The 18,001-nt window shown below is 42.4% G+C and overlaps 1 protein-coding gene across 2 annotated transcripts in view; it reads left to right on the top strand.

The window, feature by feature from the left end:
- The window catches only part of LOC140735981 (protein-glutamine gamma-glutamyltransferase 2-like), a 91,395-nt gene that overhangs the window by 7,375 nt on the left and 66,019 nt on the right, over positions 1–18,001 (top strand). For both annotated transcript variants that reach the window (XM_073061623.1, XM_073061622.1), the window contains exons 2-3: positions 3,362–3,556; positions 14,992–15,234. In XM_073061623.1, coding sequence (XP_072917724.1) covers positions 3,362–3,556; positions 14,992–15,234 — 438 coding nt within the window. The remainder of the gene's footprint in view (positions 1–3,361; positions 3,557–14,991; positions 15,235–18,001) is intronic.

Below are 18,001 nucleotides of genomic sequence, written 5' to 3'. Positions count from 1 at the left end.
AGAACTGAATAATGAATTTTTTCGAGGTCCAAGCAGGCCATAATGTCGTTGGAAAGTAGTTCTTTTGGTAAATTGGTTTATTGTTGTCGTGTACCCGGGTACAGTGAAAACCTTTGTTTTGCATACCATTCACACAGACCATTTCATCACATCAGTGCTTTGAGGCAGTTTAAAGGGAAAACAATAACATAATGCATGGTGAAATGTCACAGTTAGTGGAGGTCATAACAAGGTAGGTTGTGAGGTTAAGAATCAATCTTATTGTACTAGGGAATCACTCAATAGTCGTACAACAGTAGGAAAAAAGCTTTTGTTGAGCCTGGGGGACCATGCTTTTGGGCTTTTGAATCTTCCGCTCAAAGGAAGTGGGGGAAGAGAATGTTCAGGGTGGGCAAGCTATTTTCCAAGGCGGTGACAGATATAGGTGGAATCCATGAAGGGGAGCCTGGTTTGCATGATGTAGAGCAGTTGCCATACCAACCCTGGTGCATTCAGATTGGATGCTTTCCATAGTGAGAGTCGAAGCAGGCATGTCAAATTTCTTTATCCGCCTGATGATGTAGAGGTGCTTGTGTATTTTCTTGGTTGACATGTTTGAACTAGGATAGGCCTTTGGTGATGTTCACTCCTAGAAACCTGAAGTTCTCAACCCTCTTGACCTCAGCACCATTCTCATAAACAGGAGCCTGTTCACTGCCTCTTCACTTTCTGACCAGCCCTTTTGTTTTGCTGATACTGAGGGAAAGATTGTTGTCATGAGACCAGTGCACTAGGCGGTCTATCTCGTTCCTATATTCTGACTCATTGTTATTTGAGATTCGGTTCATTTGTAAAGAACAAGTTCCTTAAACAAATGCTTTCTGATACCATCAAAGTTGGCCTTTCTCCAATTCAGAATCTCAAAGCAAGGGCCAGACCTACCTTTTTCCATAATCACCTTGAAATAAATGAAAATGGCATTATGTAGTGATAAAGGAAACTTTCCTGAGCACATTTGACAAATTCTATCCCATCCAGTCCTCTTACAGTACGGGAGTCTCAGACAATCTGTGGAAAGTTAAAATCACCTTCTCCATCACAATCCTGTTTCTGGCAATAGTCTGCAATCTCCCTAAAACTTGCTGACTGTTGGGTGGTCTGAAATATAGTCTCATTAACATGGTCATCCCTTTCTTAGTCCTCATTTCCACCCATAATGCCTCACTAGATGAGTACTCCAGTCTGTCCTGACTGAGCACTGCCGTGACATTCTTCTTGACTAGTAACACCACCTCTCCGCCTTTACTCCCTCCTGCTCTAACACATCTAAATCAACACTACCCTGAAGTATTGAGCTGCCAGTCTTGCCCCTCCTGCAACCAATACTTACTAGTGGCTACAATGTCATAATTCCATATGTTGATCCATGCCCTAAGCTCATCTGCCTTTTCATCTTGCATTGAAATATACACAACTCTGAACATTACTCCCACCATGCTCAACCTTTTGCTTTCTGACTTTGTGATCTTAACAACATCTGCCTCCACAATCACTCTACTATTTATTCTGGCACTCTGGTTCCCATCACTTTGCATCTCTAGTTTAAACCCATCCCCCATCGTGCAATACTAGCAAACTTTCTCACTAGGATACACGTTCCCCTCCAGTTTAGCTGCAAGCCATCTCTTCTTCCTCCTTCCGGATGAGATCCCAATGATTCAAAAATCTGACACCCTCCCTCCTACACCAACTCCAATGCCAAATGTTAAACTGTTTGATCCTTCCTATTTCTGGCCTCACCAGCACGTGTCACAAGTAGCAATCCTGAGATCCTGGAGTCCTGTCCTTTAACTTAGCACCTAACTCTCTAAATTCACTTTATAGAACCTCATCTCTTTTCTTACCTATGTCATTGGTACCTATAAAGACATGACCTCTGGCTGCTCACCATCCCACTTAAGGATGCTGAGGACTCAATCCGACATGTCCCAGACATTGGCACCCGGGAGGTAACATACCATCCTGGAATCTGATTCTCATCCACAGAACTTACTTTCTGTTCTGCTAACTTAAAATATCCCCTATCACCACAGCTATCCTGTTCATCCCCCTTCCCTTCTGAGCCACAGAGCTGATTTTGGTGGACACCTTTCTGCTGGACTTTCCTCTGCTAGCAATCCTCCACTCCCAAAAGTATCCAAAGTTGTAAATCTGTTGTTGAGGGGGATGGCCACAGGGAAACTCTGTACTAGCCTTTACCCTTCCTGACTGTCACCCGGTTTCCTGTATCCTGCACTTTAGGTGTAACTACCTCTCTAAATGTCCTGTTTATCATCCCCTCAGCCTTCCCAGTGATCCGGTGTTCATACAATTCCGGCTGGAACTCAACGTGGAGTGTTAGGAGCTGCAGCTGGGTGCACTTCTTGCTGTTGAAGTCATCAGGGATACCAGAGGTCTCCCTGCCTTCCCACATCCTGCAAGAGTAGTATCCAACTATTCTGCCTGGCATCCCTACTGCTCTAACTGTGCAATTATATAAAAAAGGAAACAGTAGAAGGATAAACTGGAACAAAAATATCTACCTACAGTTTTTTTTCCTTCTCTCACTCAAGCCTCTCCTTGCTGAAGCCGTGAAGAGCTAGAAGCCTCAAAATCCCCACTCAACACGATCTGCTCTAACAAAGACTACTCCGCATGCCCCTGCCTTATTTTATCTCTGATCGGTTGCTGTTCAAATGCCAAAACCCCCGTGAAGCAATGCCTTTTTAATGCACGTTTGCTAAGCTGTGTGAATCACTCCTTCTCTTGCTCCCGATCTCTGATTAGCCGCTTTCCAAATTTCTGGAAGTCCTGTGAGGTATTGCTTGTTAATACACACTCACTGGCCTCAGACAGTCACTTCTTCTCGCTCCTGATCTCTGGCTGCTGTTCAATCATTCTCACTGAAGTTATTTCAAAATGCTCTTTTGTTATAGATAGAACATCATTTATCTAGAACTAAAATGTGGTCAGACCCCTTGTTTTTACAGATTTATATTGACTATACCTGCATACAATGCTTGGTTTGTTTCAATAAAGTTCATTTGTCTGCTACCTTAATGTAACCAGAAATAGATGATCTTATTGCAGGCTTGATTATGATGAATTGATGGTATTGTACTGTATAATTGGCTGACTAATTTTTATAGCATACAGTTTATTGCCATGATAGGCAAACAAGAGATCAGATCCAAATAGCAAGATTAACATGTGATGTAATCCAGAGCAATACAGACCACGACCAACTATGTGTTACTTAGCAAGTGTTAAGCTTGACTATTTACTTTTGCTCAGCTTGAAGTTGCAAGAATTCAAAGCCTAACAATTTTTTTCTTTCCTTTAGCTGTCTGTGATCTTGGACCTGTCCTGAGTCATGTTGACTTTCACTGTGAGAAGAACAACAAAGAGCACAGGACGGCAGAGATCAGTACCAAGCGTCTGATAATCCGGCGAGGCCAGACTTTCCACATCACGATCCACTTCAATAAAAATCAGTATGATCCAGATAATGATAGAATTAAATTTGTTGCTCAGACAGGTAATCAATAAGGTTTGAAACAAGGAAGTTTCACAAAATATTCCAGTACTGTTCAAAGTCTAAGACTCTTGCACAGTAATGTATTTGTCAACGAAGAGTGGAAAACAAGTTTGTAAATCTGATAAGAGCAAAGGATGTTTAGAATTGTGAGGGTGGAGCGCCAGGGGAGAGGTGTCGACAGGCGGCAGAGGAAAAGTGCCGGGACGGTTGTTGGCACGGGAGCAGATTAACCCAACCCTGAGACACCAGGCGAGGTCATTTGATTCCAAACAAATTGTTTATTCATTATCACAAAATGTCTCTCTGGTGCTTCCCACTCTCTGCCCTTTCCCTTCCCCTTTCTCCAACCATGATTCCCCTCTTCCAGCCCCCTTCCCACTCTAAGTCCACAATAGAGACCCATATCAGAAACAGATTTATCATTACATGCATACATCATGAAATTTGTTTTTTTTTTACTGCAGCAGTAGAATGGAATACATAAGTGTAATGCCCTGGTTAAGATGTTACTGCTAATGTTGTAGGGTATTTTATTTAGTGGTTTCTGTAGAAGCAGCACATGACTATTTTTGGTGTAATGCCCTGGTTAAGATTTTACTACTAATGTTGTAGGGTATTCCATTTAATAGTTTCCTATAGAAACAGTTTTTTGCTGGTAGTGTTTGGGTTACGGATAAAGGTAAGGGGCTGTGATGTTCATGCTTAGGAATGTAGTGTCATCTGATCAGGATGGTGGAATTGGGAGAAGCTGGTTGGAGGGCTATTATGATGAACACTGGGGAGGGTCAAGGTCCTTTTGGTGGGAGATGGAGATATAAGAAGCTCAAGAGAACCAGCCATAGGATTTGATCCAATGTGAATGCATGATTTGGAGGTGTCCAAGAGGGCAAATCCTACTGGTGATCAGTGAATAGGAGTGGCACCGTGAGTACATTGGACACATCAATTTTTGAAATATCTGAGCTTAAACCTGTGCACATTTGATTGTTTTAATTATGAAGGGCCTTTTCTCTTTTTTCCTTTCTTCTTTAATAATGGTTAACATTCTTAAATATACTTTCTTTATGACTGAATGCACTGTACAGTCTGCTATTTCTTGCCAATGGGCAATTGCATGGGGGCAGTAATTACACAGTATTCACACAGATCGGGGTTCAGGTGGGCAAGATATCCCGACCTCTTGGTTTTGGTGGGACCCAAGTCATATTGACCCTAGGCATACAGAGTCTGAGAAAGGTGGTTTTCTCACCACTGTTAGCAAGGGGCTAACAAGCCACATCTCCAGAGACACTCAGTGAAAAAGGGTTTCATTGTGGGGGCTGTCTGGGATTGGATTCACTGAATACTATGTAATTGAATTAAATTGAATTTCAGTTTATTGTCATTTAAAAACCACAAATGCAATGCAGTTAAAAAATGACACAACGTTCCTCCAGAATGATATCACAAAAGCACACGACAAAACAGATTACACCAGAAAATCCACATAACATTTGGCAATCCCCAAATCCAGAGTCTGGAGAGGCTGCTGCGTATTAATATCACGCTACTGTCTTAGCGCGTTCCCCGGAAAGGAGCTCCAAATCCTCCAGACAAAACAAGACTACCCAGACACACCAAGTCAGGAGACCAACTCTACCACAGAACAAACCAAAACTAGAGGTACAAGATCTACACAAAACCACATAGTTACATATAGTTATAGTTAACATATAGTTACAACAGTGCAGACAATACCATAATTAATAAAAAACAGACCATGGGCACAGTAAAAATAGTCCAAAGATGTTAAAAGACTATAAGTTCGAAAGAAACCACTGCACAGTTTCCACAAGTCCTCATGGTCCCAATAGACTTATCATCCCACGCAGGCAGCAGAAGGGAATACCCCCGCTATGGACTTCCATGGCGCCGCCGGACTCAGCCTCGCAGATGCAGCACACAGTGAAAACGCCCCGACCGCAGCGGACTCCGAGTCTGTCGAACCTCCGAGCCCCCGATCATCCCCTCTAGCACAGCCTCTCCAAGCACCATCCTCTGCCAAGCGCACTACAACGCCCCTGCCACCAGCCACCGGCAACGCGACCCCTAGGACTGGGGGCCTGTTCTTCTCAGCAGAGACCCGGACCTCACAACAGCAGTAGCAATGAAGAAGGCCTTCCTGGAGATTTCCAGATGTTCCTCCGTGCTCCCACATCCATTTTTCATCAGATTAGGATTGTGCACAGCACCCCACTTAACAAATAACAGATATCAACTCCAGAGAGACCGCTGCAAACTGCATCACGCTGCCATCTTGGATTGCTCTAAGAATTGATTAAATTGTATGTTTAAACCTGTGATAAACTATTGTATAGGAAACTGAATAAGAGGCGTGATTATGGATGCCACAGGGATTAAGTGTTGGAGTGTTTCAAAGAGATTATTCATAACTACGGTTTGTGCGCTGAGCAGAGTGGATAACCACAGCCCAGGTGAATTGTTGATTAGGGTTTTTAAGTACCATTAAAGTATTAGGGAAAGTTACAATCATGCAATGGCAGCTTGACCAAACAGTGGGTAAAGATGTTGTTTTAGTTCAGGCTTGCAATGATGTGACAGGAGTGAATGTGCCTCGTACAGTTGGGGTACCTGGAGAGGGAGGGCCATGGGCCATCCATACTTTCAGAGAAGAGGGAGGTATAGGCGAGGGTGCCAAATTGGAAGTCGAGTTTCCCATAGCTGAGGGCAGAGACTTTAAAGACAGGTTGCTTTCATTTCTGTGGAATGATGTGGAGAGTCTAATGAAAATTCCCAGTTGGTATCAGTAAGTAGGTCTCTGGCGGAGAATGCCAAAGTGCACAAGCAGAGAGTCAAAGCTATCGTAGGCTGAGAGTATTCTCAGGAGTGAAGCCCACCCCCGAGGGGGTCGGAGGGATATGAAACTTGGGCGGAGCAGTCCTCTCAAATGCTGGATGAGTGGCAGTGCTCCGATAAAGTGAAAAGACAGCGACTGGCGAAAAGTCTAAAAGATTTGGCTGCTGAGGCGGTGAGGTCCTTAAAGGGAGAGGACCTCTTTCCCACTTCTGTGGCACATGCAAGTGTAGAGAACGTTTTCTTGGGAGAAAATCAGGAGGGAAACAATCTTCTGGAACTGAAAAATTAACTTTGGTGATTCCCCGGTACCCTGGTGTTGGAAAAGGAGACTGACGGAGAAGATGTTAAAGTTTGAAAGTCTCTTTCCTACTGACGAGTTCGATGTGCGTTGTTCCAAGTGTACTCGCCACACCATCTGAGTGACAGAGGACAGCCCGTTCAGAAAAAGGTGCTGGTGATTAGCACGAACAGAGGTGGAGGATGTTCCGCAGCATCGGCTGAAACTGAAGAAACCTGGGATTATCACTGAGTCCCTATAGTGGTGGTGAGGAAGAAGAATGGAAAGGTACAAATGTGTGTTGAGTATTGGACACTGAACCAATGTACAGTCCCTGACCAGTCCACCCCTTCCAGGGACCGAGGATGCACTGGCCTGCCCGAGTGGAGCGAAATGGCTCAGTGTGTTGGACCTAATCAGTGGGTATTATCAGACACCCATGAGTGAAGAGAAGACAGCATTCATACGTCCACTGGGATTCTTTCATTTTGAAAGAATGAACATTAGGAGCAGCAGCTACTTTCCATCGTGTCACAGAGAAGACTACTGGGGTCATGAGCTTGCTTGAGGTACTGAGTCCACACAGGAAGAGCAGGCGATGAGGCTGCTGAAGGTGTTCGACCACCTGAAAGGTGAAGGGTTAAAATGTCACTGGACAAGTCCCAGTTCTGCAAAATGTCTGTCAACTATGTTGGGCACATAGTGTCACGGGATGGAGTAATTATGGGTCCATCAAAGATGGACCACATGGCCAAGGCCCAAGAATGGGAGTGCTCTACTCTCATTCCTTGGATCCTATGGGTACGACTGGAGGTTCAGACAGACAGACATACTTTATTGATCCCGAGGGAAATTGAGTTTCATTACAGTCGCACCAACCAAGAATAGTGTAGAAATATAGCAATATAAAACCATAACTAAGTAATAATAAGTAAATTATTCCAAGTGGAAATAAGTCCAGGACCAGCTTATTGGCTCAGGGTGTCTGACTCTCCGAGGGAGGAGTTGTAAAGTTTGATGGCCACAGGCAGGAATGACTTCCTATGAGGACTACTCCAAAGCAAACCACCCTTTGAATCAGCTTCTGTGCGTTTACCCTCCCTTGGGGAAGAAAGGAAGGAGGTCAAAAGGAGAAGATGGTAAAGATTATCTTTGTCCTTCAGAGCCTTTTGGAGCAAGATGCGATGGAAAATGTGAAGAGGCCTTCCAATTGTTAGATAGATAGATAGATAGATAAATAGATAAATAGATAGATACTTTATTCATCCCCATGGGGAAATTCAACATTTTTCCAATGTCCCATACACTTATTGTATCAAAAACTAATTACATACAATACTTAACTCAGTATAAATATGATATGCATCTAAAATCACCCTCTCAAAAAAAGCATTAATAAATAGCTTTTAAAAAGTTCTTAAATAGTTTACTAAAATACATTGAATGGTAACTTAAGCTCAGTCATAACCCCGGCACTTTAACATATCTTTCCCCTGGCGGTGGAATTGTAAAGCCGAATGGCATTGGGGAGTAATGATCTCTTCATCCTGTCTGAGGAGCATTGCATCGATAGCAACCTGCCGCTGAAGCTGCTTCTCTGTCTCTGGATGGTGCTATGCAGTGGATGTTCAGGGTTTTCCATGATTGACCGTAGCCGTAGTTGCTAACAAAACTACCTGTGTTGGGCTTTGTGAACCCCCAGATGCCATATGTATTGCATACAGATAGCAGCCAAGAGGGTTTAAGGGGTGTATCAGGATGAGGCACTGGGTTGAAACCTATCACTTCATCAGCTGAAGTCTGTCACCCTCCAAGTGAAACTACCCTACGCACAAATTGGAGTTTCTGGCACTGAAATGTTGTGGTGGATATGTTGAGTGATTATCTATATGGTGCCAAGTTCAAGGCGAGGACTGACAACAATCCATTGACTTTTATCCTGACCTCAGCAAAATTGGATGCTGCAGGCCATCATTGATTGGCAGCATTGTCTGCCTATAATTTCAGTTTGAAGTCCTGTCTGGGAGGCTGGAATATTGATTCGGATTCATTGTCCTGACATCTGCAAGAAGGGCTGGAAATGGACGGAGAGTGGGAGAGCATTCCTGCACCTGAAGTTAGAACAATGTGCCAGTTTTCTACCACGGGGAAGTCAGAGGCAAGGCAAGGGCGGGAGAGAGCTGTGGATCATTTAGGAGCTTCTGGTTGTGCCAATCCACAGGCTTACTGCAAACTGACCACCCTGAATGTGAAGCAGTTGTCTGCATTGAGTCCTGGGGTAGTGCCAGCTTCTCAGCAAGATGACCCTTGTATAGGTAGAGTACCGCTCGGTCACCTGTTGCAGAAGGGGATATGACCCGAGTGAAAAGATGAAACACCCTGCCATACCTCTGCTGCTGAGAGAATGGAACAAACTGGAATTGAGAAACCAGGTTCTATACAGGGTCACGTCCCCCCAAGACAGACCTCGGTGTTCCCAGTTGGTTTTGCCTGAGAAGCATCGGGGAATTGTGTTGAAATCACGTCATGATGATTCAGGTCATTCGGGGTTTGACATGACCTATGGATTGGTCCGAGATTGGTTCTACTGGACCTGAATGAAGCCTGAAGTTGAAGAGTACTGTAAGTCGTACATTCAATGTATTCAACTGAAGACGCTACCTTTGAGGGTCGCTCCCTTATTCCATTTACAGAGTGTGGGGCCACTTGATCTATGAATTTCCTCTCCATGGAGTCTGATTCCAGCAACACTGAGAATGTCTTGGTTATTACTGATTACCAGTCCAGGTACGCTCAAGCCTTCCCTACAGAGGATCAGAGGGCATCCACCGTGGGCAAAGTGCTATGGGAAAAGTATTTCATTCATTATGGCCTTCTAAGATGGATGCACTGTGATCAGGGGAGGGATTTTGAGAGTAGGCTCATACATGAGTTACTGGGCATGCTTGGAGTCGAGAAGTCGAGGACTACGCCTTATCACCCTCAGGGTGATCCCCAGCCAGAGAGGTTCAACCAGACATTGTTAGACTTGCTCAGACATATCAGTAAGAAGAATAAATGGAGTCAGCATATTGGGCATCTGGTCCACTGCTACAACTGTACACAGAATGAAGCTACTGGGTACTTGCATTACTATTTGATGTTCGGGCTCGAAGCGAGATTGCCTGTGGATCTCTGTTTTGGGAATGGTGGGGAAGACTTCCCACAGAAGACCTATCTGTCTGACATGAGGAAGGAATTGCAAAAGGCTTATGAAATAGCAGAGGTCTCTGCTGCCAAGAAGAATCAAAGAAACAAGAGGAGATATGATCAAAAGGTTAGGTTCTCCCAGCTGATGCTCGGAGACGTAAGGAATTTGGAGCTACCAGGAAAACATTAGTTGGCTGACTGCTGGGTGGCTATGCTCCATGTACTGGAGAGTAAGATGTCAATTATGCCAGTGCTTTGGGTGAAGCTAGAAGACGGGAATGGACCTGTCAAAATTCTTCATTGAAACCACCTTTTACCTCTAGGACAGGAGGTACATGTTGACCCAGAGCCTGACACGGACTCTACACCTAGCAGGAGGACTCTGCACCAAAGTGGGAGAACAGAAAGACAATCAGTGGAGAGAGCTGAAAAGGACCTAATCTCTGAATGCTGGACAGACTCAGAGGATGAGGAAATGGGGTGTGATATGTTACCTTATGCAAATTCCCCAATAATTGATGACAAGATTCCCGAACCTCCCCATGCTGACTCGGATGCAACAGGGGGAGCTAGCAGTGGATAGGCAGACTTGCAGCTGAACAATGAAGGGAAGTTGGATTTCAAAGTAATTGAGGATGTAGCTGAACTCAGTCAAGTGGTAGGGAGACCTGAGCTGCCAGAAGGGACGAGTAATGGACAGAGGGGGCATCTACAAGGAGACAGGAAAGATCCCAAGGAGTGTCTGAAACTGAAGAAGTGGAAAGCAGGATAAGGAGGTCTCAAAGTTCAGGAAAGCCCCAGATAGGCCCCAGTATGACACACTGGGGGAACAGAGTGTTGCATCTATCCCCCTAGATGGTAGTATGTCACTACCATTTACAAATGGTTTGGAGGTCATGACATCACAAAATTCCCTTGAAAATTGTGTTATTAATGATGGGCGGTAGATCTTGAAGTCATGAGGACATGACTATTTTTGGTGTAATGCCCTGGTTAAAATTTTACTACTAATGTTGTGTGTGTGGCATCCGTTAGTCTCGCGAGACCATGGATCTGTGCCTGGAAAGTCTTGTCCTCTCCAGGGCGCAGGCCTGGGCAAGGCTGTATGGAAGACCGGCAGTTGCCCAAGCAGCAAGTCTCCCCTCTCCATGCCACTGATGTTGTCCGAGGAAAGGGCAAGGGCTGATACAGCTTGGCACCAGTGACGTGGAAGGCAATGTCGGACTGCCTGAGGGACTCCAGCTCCAGATTCATCCTCAGAGTTTACTCCCGAAGCCTTTTCCATGAGTGGGTATGGCTGCAAGGCAGTGGGGGTTTGAAATCAGAGTTTTCCCTCTCTTAGATGGACTGCCTTCCCAGGCTGACGAGCTCCATCTACCCGAAGCACTGGTTTGAAGGCACCAGGATCCGCCTTTGCCCCTTCTCCTGTTGGTAGAAGCAGTTCTATCGAGCTTAGAGGCTAAGCCACACAAGAAGGTCAGGAGTTGGACTTGGTTGTCAGAGGCTATTTGAGGCGCATGCCGTGAAGAGTACTTTTAGGTAGCGGGAGCTTGTCTCCACCACCACTCCTCGGCTTGACAGCCTTGGAACTAGAGCTGTAGGGTATTCCATTTAACAGTTTTCTGTAGAAACAGTGAGCTCTACTGGTAGTGTTTGGGTTACCATTAAAGATAAGGGGCTGTGATGTTCATGCTTAGCAATGTAGTGTCATCCAATCAGGATGGTGGAATTGCGAGAAGGATCTAGAGAACGCTGGGCGGAGAGGTTTTGTAACAGACATGGGTAGTGTGTCAAGGTATTTTGGTTGGAGATGGACAGAGAAGAAGCTCAAGTGATTCAATGGAGTCCAAGAGGGGAAATCTATCAGTGATCAGTGAACAGGAGTTGGCACTGTGAGTACATCAGGCACACATCCTTTTGGAAGATTTGAGCTCCAACCTGTGCACGTTTTACTGTTTTAATTATTATGCACCCCTTTTTTTCTTTTTTTCATTTCTTCTTTAATAATGGTTTGGCTAAGTTAAAATTCATAAATATAATTTCTTTATAATTGTATGCAGCGTATGGTCTGTTATTTCTTGCTGACGGATGATTTCATGGGGGGGCAGTAGTTACACAGTATTCACATGGATTGGGGTTTAGGTGGGTGAGACATCCCAAGCTCATGGGTTTGGTGGGGCCCAAATCATATCAGCCCTAGGTGCACAGAGTCTGAAAATGTGGTTTTCTCACCATGGATTCCAGTGGCTGTTAGTGACAGGCTAACGAGCCGCATCTCTAGAGATGCCTGGTAAAAAGGGGTTTCATAAAATTAATACAGTACTGTGCAAAATTCTCAGGCACCTTAGCTATATATATGTGCCTTAGACTTCTGCATAATACTATATTAATTTTAACAAAAATAATTTTAACGTTTCTCTGATTCTAACTTATTTCATTATTTAATAATATATTATGTTTATACTGTAATGACATTCTCCCTTGAACTGATTTGCTTAAACTGCCATTGCCTGGCAGGTTGAATTTACAAGATTTATATTGCAAGAACAAAATGGCTGATCCTTGCCTAAGATTTGAATATTCATGAATATCTCAGACAGGAAATGTTGCCAATGCAGAAAATGGGACATCAATTCTCAAAGTAAGAAGTATAAAACATTTGTAAAACTATTGGTAATCTCATTGACTTGTGACAAACACAAAGTTTATAGACTCTTTGGTGAGCCACACGTATGTTTTTCCTATAAGGTCGCATTCTAATATATTCTGTTATCTTACTTCTCATTTGAATGATAACTAGAGTATCCATTGCTAACATTGCCATTTTTAAAAAATGTTTGGGATTTATATTGTCAGATTCATGGGATTTATCAACTTTCACTGACTTATCCGGTAATATTTCTTTACTGATACTAATTTCTTTTATTTGTTTGTTTGTACTGGAATTTGGTTAGCTGGTATTCCTGAAAGACTTTGTATGCTTTCACATTTTATTTGTTGATTTCAACAACCATCCCTTGCTCACCCATGGCTGACAGTCAGGCATTGACAGACAATTCCTCAGGGCTGCTGAAAGTGTTGTAGATTGCATGTAAGTTGTTGAGCGAATGAAACATATAGGCTAGTGAGGATGTAACTTTACACCCTTTGTCATTTCTATCATACTTCATTAAGGTGAAAGGGAATGTGCAGCCTATAATTATTGTACAATACAGTAATCATGATTTAATTCCTTAACTAATAGGAAAATAATCAATTGAATCCTTTAAAATGGAAGTGCAAAAGAATTCTAAAAGCTGCACAGATTCTGTACCAAAGTATTAACTCAAGGAATCAATGTTAGTAGTTCCATCTATCCTGGCTGCTACAGTGTCTATAAAATATATTCACCCCCACTGGAAGTTTTTGTTTTATTGTTTTACCAAGTTGAATCACAGCGATTTAATTTTGCTTTTTTTGATACTAAGCAACAGAAAAAGATTCTTTTGTGTCAAAGTGAAAGCAGATCTCTACAAAGTGAACTAAATCAATTAAAAATATGAAACACTAAATAATTGATTGCATAAGTATTCACCCCCTTCAAGTCAGTATTTAGAAGATGTGTCTTTGGCAGCAATTACACCCTTGAGTCCACGTAGATAGGTCTCTATGAATCAGCTAGACATTGCAATTTTTCCCCAGATTGCATGAGGATTGTGAGTGAACAGCCCTTTTCAAGTCCAGCCATTTGTATTGAGGTCTCAACTCTGAACTGGCCACTCCAGGACCAGTCAGAGCCCAGGACATTAGCTTTGTATATTTTTTAGCCAATCCTGTGTAGCTTTGGCTTTATGCCTGGGGTTATTGTTTTGCTGGAAAACCAATCTACCCCCAAGTTGCAGTTGTTTTGCAGACTGCATCAAGTTTTTCTCCAGGATTTCCTTGTATTTTGCAACATTCATTTTACCCTCTACCTTCACAAACTTTCCAGGACCTGCTGCGGTGAAGCACTCCCACAGCATGACGCTGCCACCACCGTGCTTCACAATAGGGATGATGTGTTTTTGATGATGTGCAGTGTTTGGTTTACGTAAAAAATAGCATTTCGTCTGGCTAAAAAGCTCAATTTTGTTTTTATCAGACCATAGAAGTTTCTTTCAGCTGACTTCAGAGTCTCCCACAGGCCTTCTGGCAAACTTTAGCCGAGATTTCATGTGTTTTTTCCCCACAGGGGCTTTCTCCTTGCCACTCTCCCATAAATCTGCAATTGCTGAAGCACCCAGGCAGCAGTTGTTGTATGCTCAGTCTCTCCCATCTCAGCCACTGAAGCCTGTAACCTCTCCAAGTGTGTTATTCCCACACATTATGCATATAATGTGTGTGTGCGTATGTGTATGTGTATATGTGGGTTAAGGTTACCTAATTATAACTAAAACATTAAAAACACAACACTGGCAATTGTAGAAAAATCAGTTCAAGTTCAAAGTTAAATATAATTCTCTAATATAAAAGTGGAACAGTAATTATAACTTAAAATAGTAATAATAAATGACAGAGATGTCTTACTTCTTGGAACAAGTAACAGTGTGGAAAAGGTAATAGAATTGATGTAAATTATCTAGATTCCCCAAAGCCTTTTTGAGAAAGTGTTGCAAAGTTGATTGATGAACAGTTCAAAACACGGATCTGGAGCAGATGCAGCAGATTGGATAGGTAATTGGCTCACGAGAAATCAAAGGGTCATTGTACAGGACAATTATTCCAAAGAGATGAAGGTCAGAAGTAGGATTCCACAAAACACTTATGCACCTTGTTGGGGTTTGAAGATATACATTGACCAGATCAGATAAGAATTTTAAGTTTCCGTCCTGGAAGAACTTTGAAGAACAGATGGGTTTTACAACAATTTGATAGTTTCAGAGCTATTCTTACTGAGAATAATTCTTCTCTTCAATTCTAGACTTTACTTAATTACTTGAATTTAAATTGCCACAGTTGCCATGGTAGGATTCAATCTCGTGTCCTTAGACTGAAGGTCCAGAACTCTAGCTATAGTCATGTAAATTAACCATCAACTATTGTATTATATTTGATGTGCTGACAAATTAGTTTATTTTTGTTCTTTTCACTTTAGGGCCAGAACCTTCAGAGACCTCTGGAACTAAGGTATTGTTTCCACTGACAGAGTCCATAAATAGAAAGCGATGGAGTGCAGTTGCTGAATCCTTCTCCAAAGGCAAATTATCCCTAGAAATATCTTCATCTCCAAATGCTAAGATTGGCCATCACGTCTTAATGCTCCAGAAGCTAACTTCAACCCAGATTGAGAGCTATCTGTTAGGGGAGTTGGTATTGCTTTTCAATCCATGGTGCTCAGGTACTTCTTTATTTTATACAAGATTACAATGTTTGCTTTGGTTAGCGGAATAAGACAAAGTGTCAAATGAAACTGTCACTATAAACTAGAATTTCTTTCTCTTGTAAAGTCATCAGCACTGGTAAGACTAGAATTTTGGGACATATCCAAAAAGAAAATGAGAGCTAAATATTTCAGTATATGCTTTATTCAAGCATAACAACTTGTTAAAGGTAATGTGTAGGAGCAGATTGTAAGCGTATAGTCTGTGGGGTTAAGTATTGAAAACAGAAATGTTTTGAAAACAAAATTACATCCCATAGTCTAAATAAATTTAATCATTTCTAATGATTTGTTACCTAAGTTTCACATGTCTATATGATACAATGGCAGGTTGTAAATAGCTGCTCATCACTGAATAACTAATGTTGCAGATTTGGGAACAAGCCAGTCCATTCTATCACATAGCAAATGCAGATTAATACTTTTGAAAAGATGACCTTGGAGTGACTACCTTCAAAAGAGATTTGTTTCAATTGGTTGAGATGTTAAAGCTGTAAAAAATCTTGAAGCTGAACCCCACTCACTACTCCAGGTTCATGTGTGGAGTGCAGTAAGAAAGCAAACAGTTGGTGACAAGCAGTTTAAATATTTTTGAATTTGGGTTCATGGCATTGCTGAGTGCATTATGAGAACCCACCATGCTGCTAGGAAATGCTGATAAATATTGAGGATGTGGTCACCAGGCCTGGGTTAAGAGTCTGCATTCAGAGTTAGTTTTTTGATTTTATTAGAGGAAATGGCATACGCATGATATAAATAAAATGTGTAGGTGACCACAAGTTAACTGTTGTTACTTGGTCACAAGGCAGTTGGTTGTCTGGATTTTTCTTATCTACCTTACCAGGTCTTGCTTTTTATGCCAGAAGATGATTGCATCAATTTTTCATCATCTTCATTCTTATGCAAGATAAGACCATAATCCTGATCAAGAATCTATCAACCTCTGCCTTAAATATACCCAAATGATTTGGCCTCTACAGCTGCTGGTGGTAACAAATTCCACAAATTCACTACCCTCTGCTTAAGAAATTTTTCCATGTCTCTGTTTTGACTACCCCCCCCCCCCCATGGGAAACATCCTTTCCACATCTACTCTGACTAGACCTTTCAAATTTTGAAAGGTTTCAATGAGATCTCCCTTCATCCTTCTAAACTCCAGCGAGTGCAGGCCCCGAGCCAACAAATGCTCTTCATACGATAACCTTTTCATTCCTGGAATCATCCTTGTGAACCTCCTCTGAACCCTCTCCAATGCCGGCACACCATTTTTTAGATAAGGAGCCCAAAACTGTTCACAATGCTCAAGGTGAGGCCTCACCTGTGCCCTATAAAGCTTCAGTATCATATCCCTGCTCTTATATTATAGACCTCCTGAGATGAATGCTAACATTGCATTTGTCTTCCTCACCACTGGCTCAACCTGCAAGTTAACCTTTAGAGTTTTCTGCACAAGGGCTCCCAAGTCCTTTTACATCTCAGACTTTTGGATTTTCTCCCCATTTAAAAAATAGTCTGCACATTTTTTTTCCTACCAAAATGAATGAACATGCATTTTCCAACACTGTATTTCATTTTCCACTTTTTTGCCCATTCTCATAATCTGTCTAGGTCCTTCTACAGCCTTCCTGTTTCCTCAACACTACCTGTCCCTCCACCAATCTTCTTATTATCTGCAAACTTGACAACAACGCCATCTATTCCATCAACTAAATCATTGATATACAGCATAAAAAGAAGTGGTCCCAACACTGATCCCTGCGGGACACCACTAGACTGGCAGCAAATCAAAAAAGTATCCTTTAATTCCCACCCACTGCCTCCTACCAATTAGCCAAAGCTCTAATAATGGCAGTAACTTTCCTGTAATAGCACGGGCACTTAACTTGGTAAGCAGCCTCATGTTTGGCACCCTGTCAAAGGACTTCTGAAAATCCAAATATACAACATCCACAGCATCCCCTTTATCTATCCTACTTGTAATCTCCTCAAAGAATTCCAACAGGTTCGTCAGGCAAGATTTTCCCTTAAGGAAACCATGCTGGCTTTGTCCTATCTTGTCTGGTGTCACCAAGTACTTCATAACCTCATCCTTAACAATTGACTCCAACATCTTTCCAACCACAGAGGTCAGGCTAACAGGTCTGTAATTTCATTTCTGTTGCTTCCCTCCTTTCTTAAAGAATGGAGTGACATTTGCAATCTTCCAGTTCTCTGAACCATGCTGAAGTCCAACGATTCTTAAAAAATCAATACTAATGTCTCCACAGTCTCTACCACTACCTCTTTCAGAACACTAGGGTGCAGTTCATCTGGTCTGGGTGATTTAAGTACCCTTTGGACTTTTAGCTTTCTGAGCACCTTCTCCCTGGTAATAGTAACTGCACTCACTTTTCTTCTCTCACACCCATCTACATCTGGTACACTGCTAGTGTCTTCCACAGTGAAGAATGATGCAAAATATTCATTTAGTTCACTTGCTATTTCCTTGTCCCTGTTATAATTTCTCTGGGGTTTTTTTTACTAGCAGTCCTATATCCACCCTCATCTCTCTTTTTTAAAATATACTGTACTTGAAAAAACTTTTTTTTTCTCCACCTTGATATTGTTTGCTAGTTTGCTTTTAAATTACATCTTTTCCATCCTACTAATTTTTTTGTCGCTTTCTGTAGGTTTTTAAAAGCTTCTCAATCCTCCCTTTTCCTGCTAATTTTTGATCAATGCGCTC

Source organism: Hemitrygon akajei, chromosome 11, assembly GCF_048418815.1.
Source record: "Hemitrygon akajei chromosome 11, sHemAka1.3, whole genome shotgun sequence".
Lineage (NCBI taxonomy): Eukaryota > Metazoa > Chordata > Chondrichthyes > Myliobatiformes > Dasyatidae > Hemitrygon > Hemitrygon akajei.
Note: the sequence above shows the minus strand (reverse complement) of the source record. Positions and strands in the feature narration are given on the sequence as shown.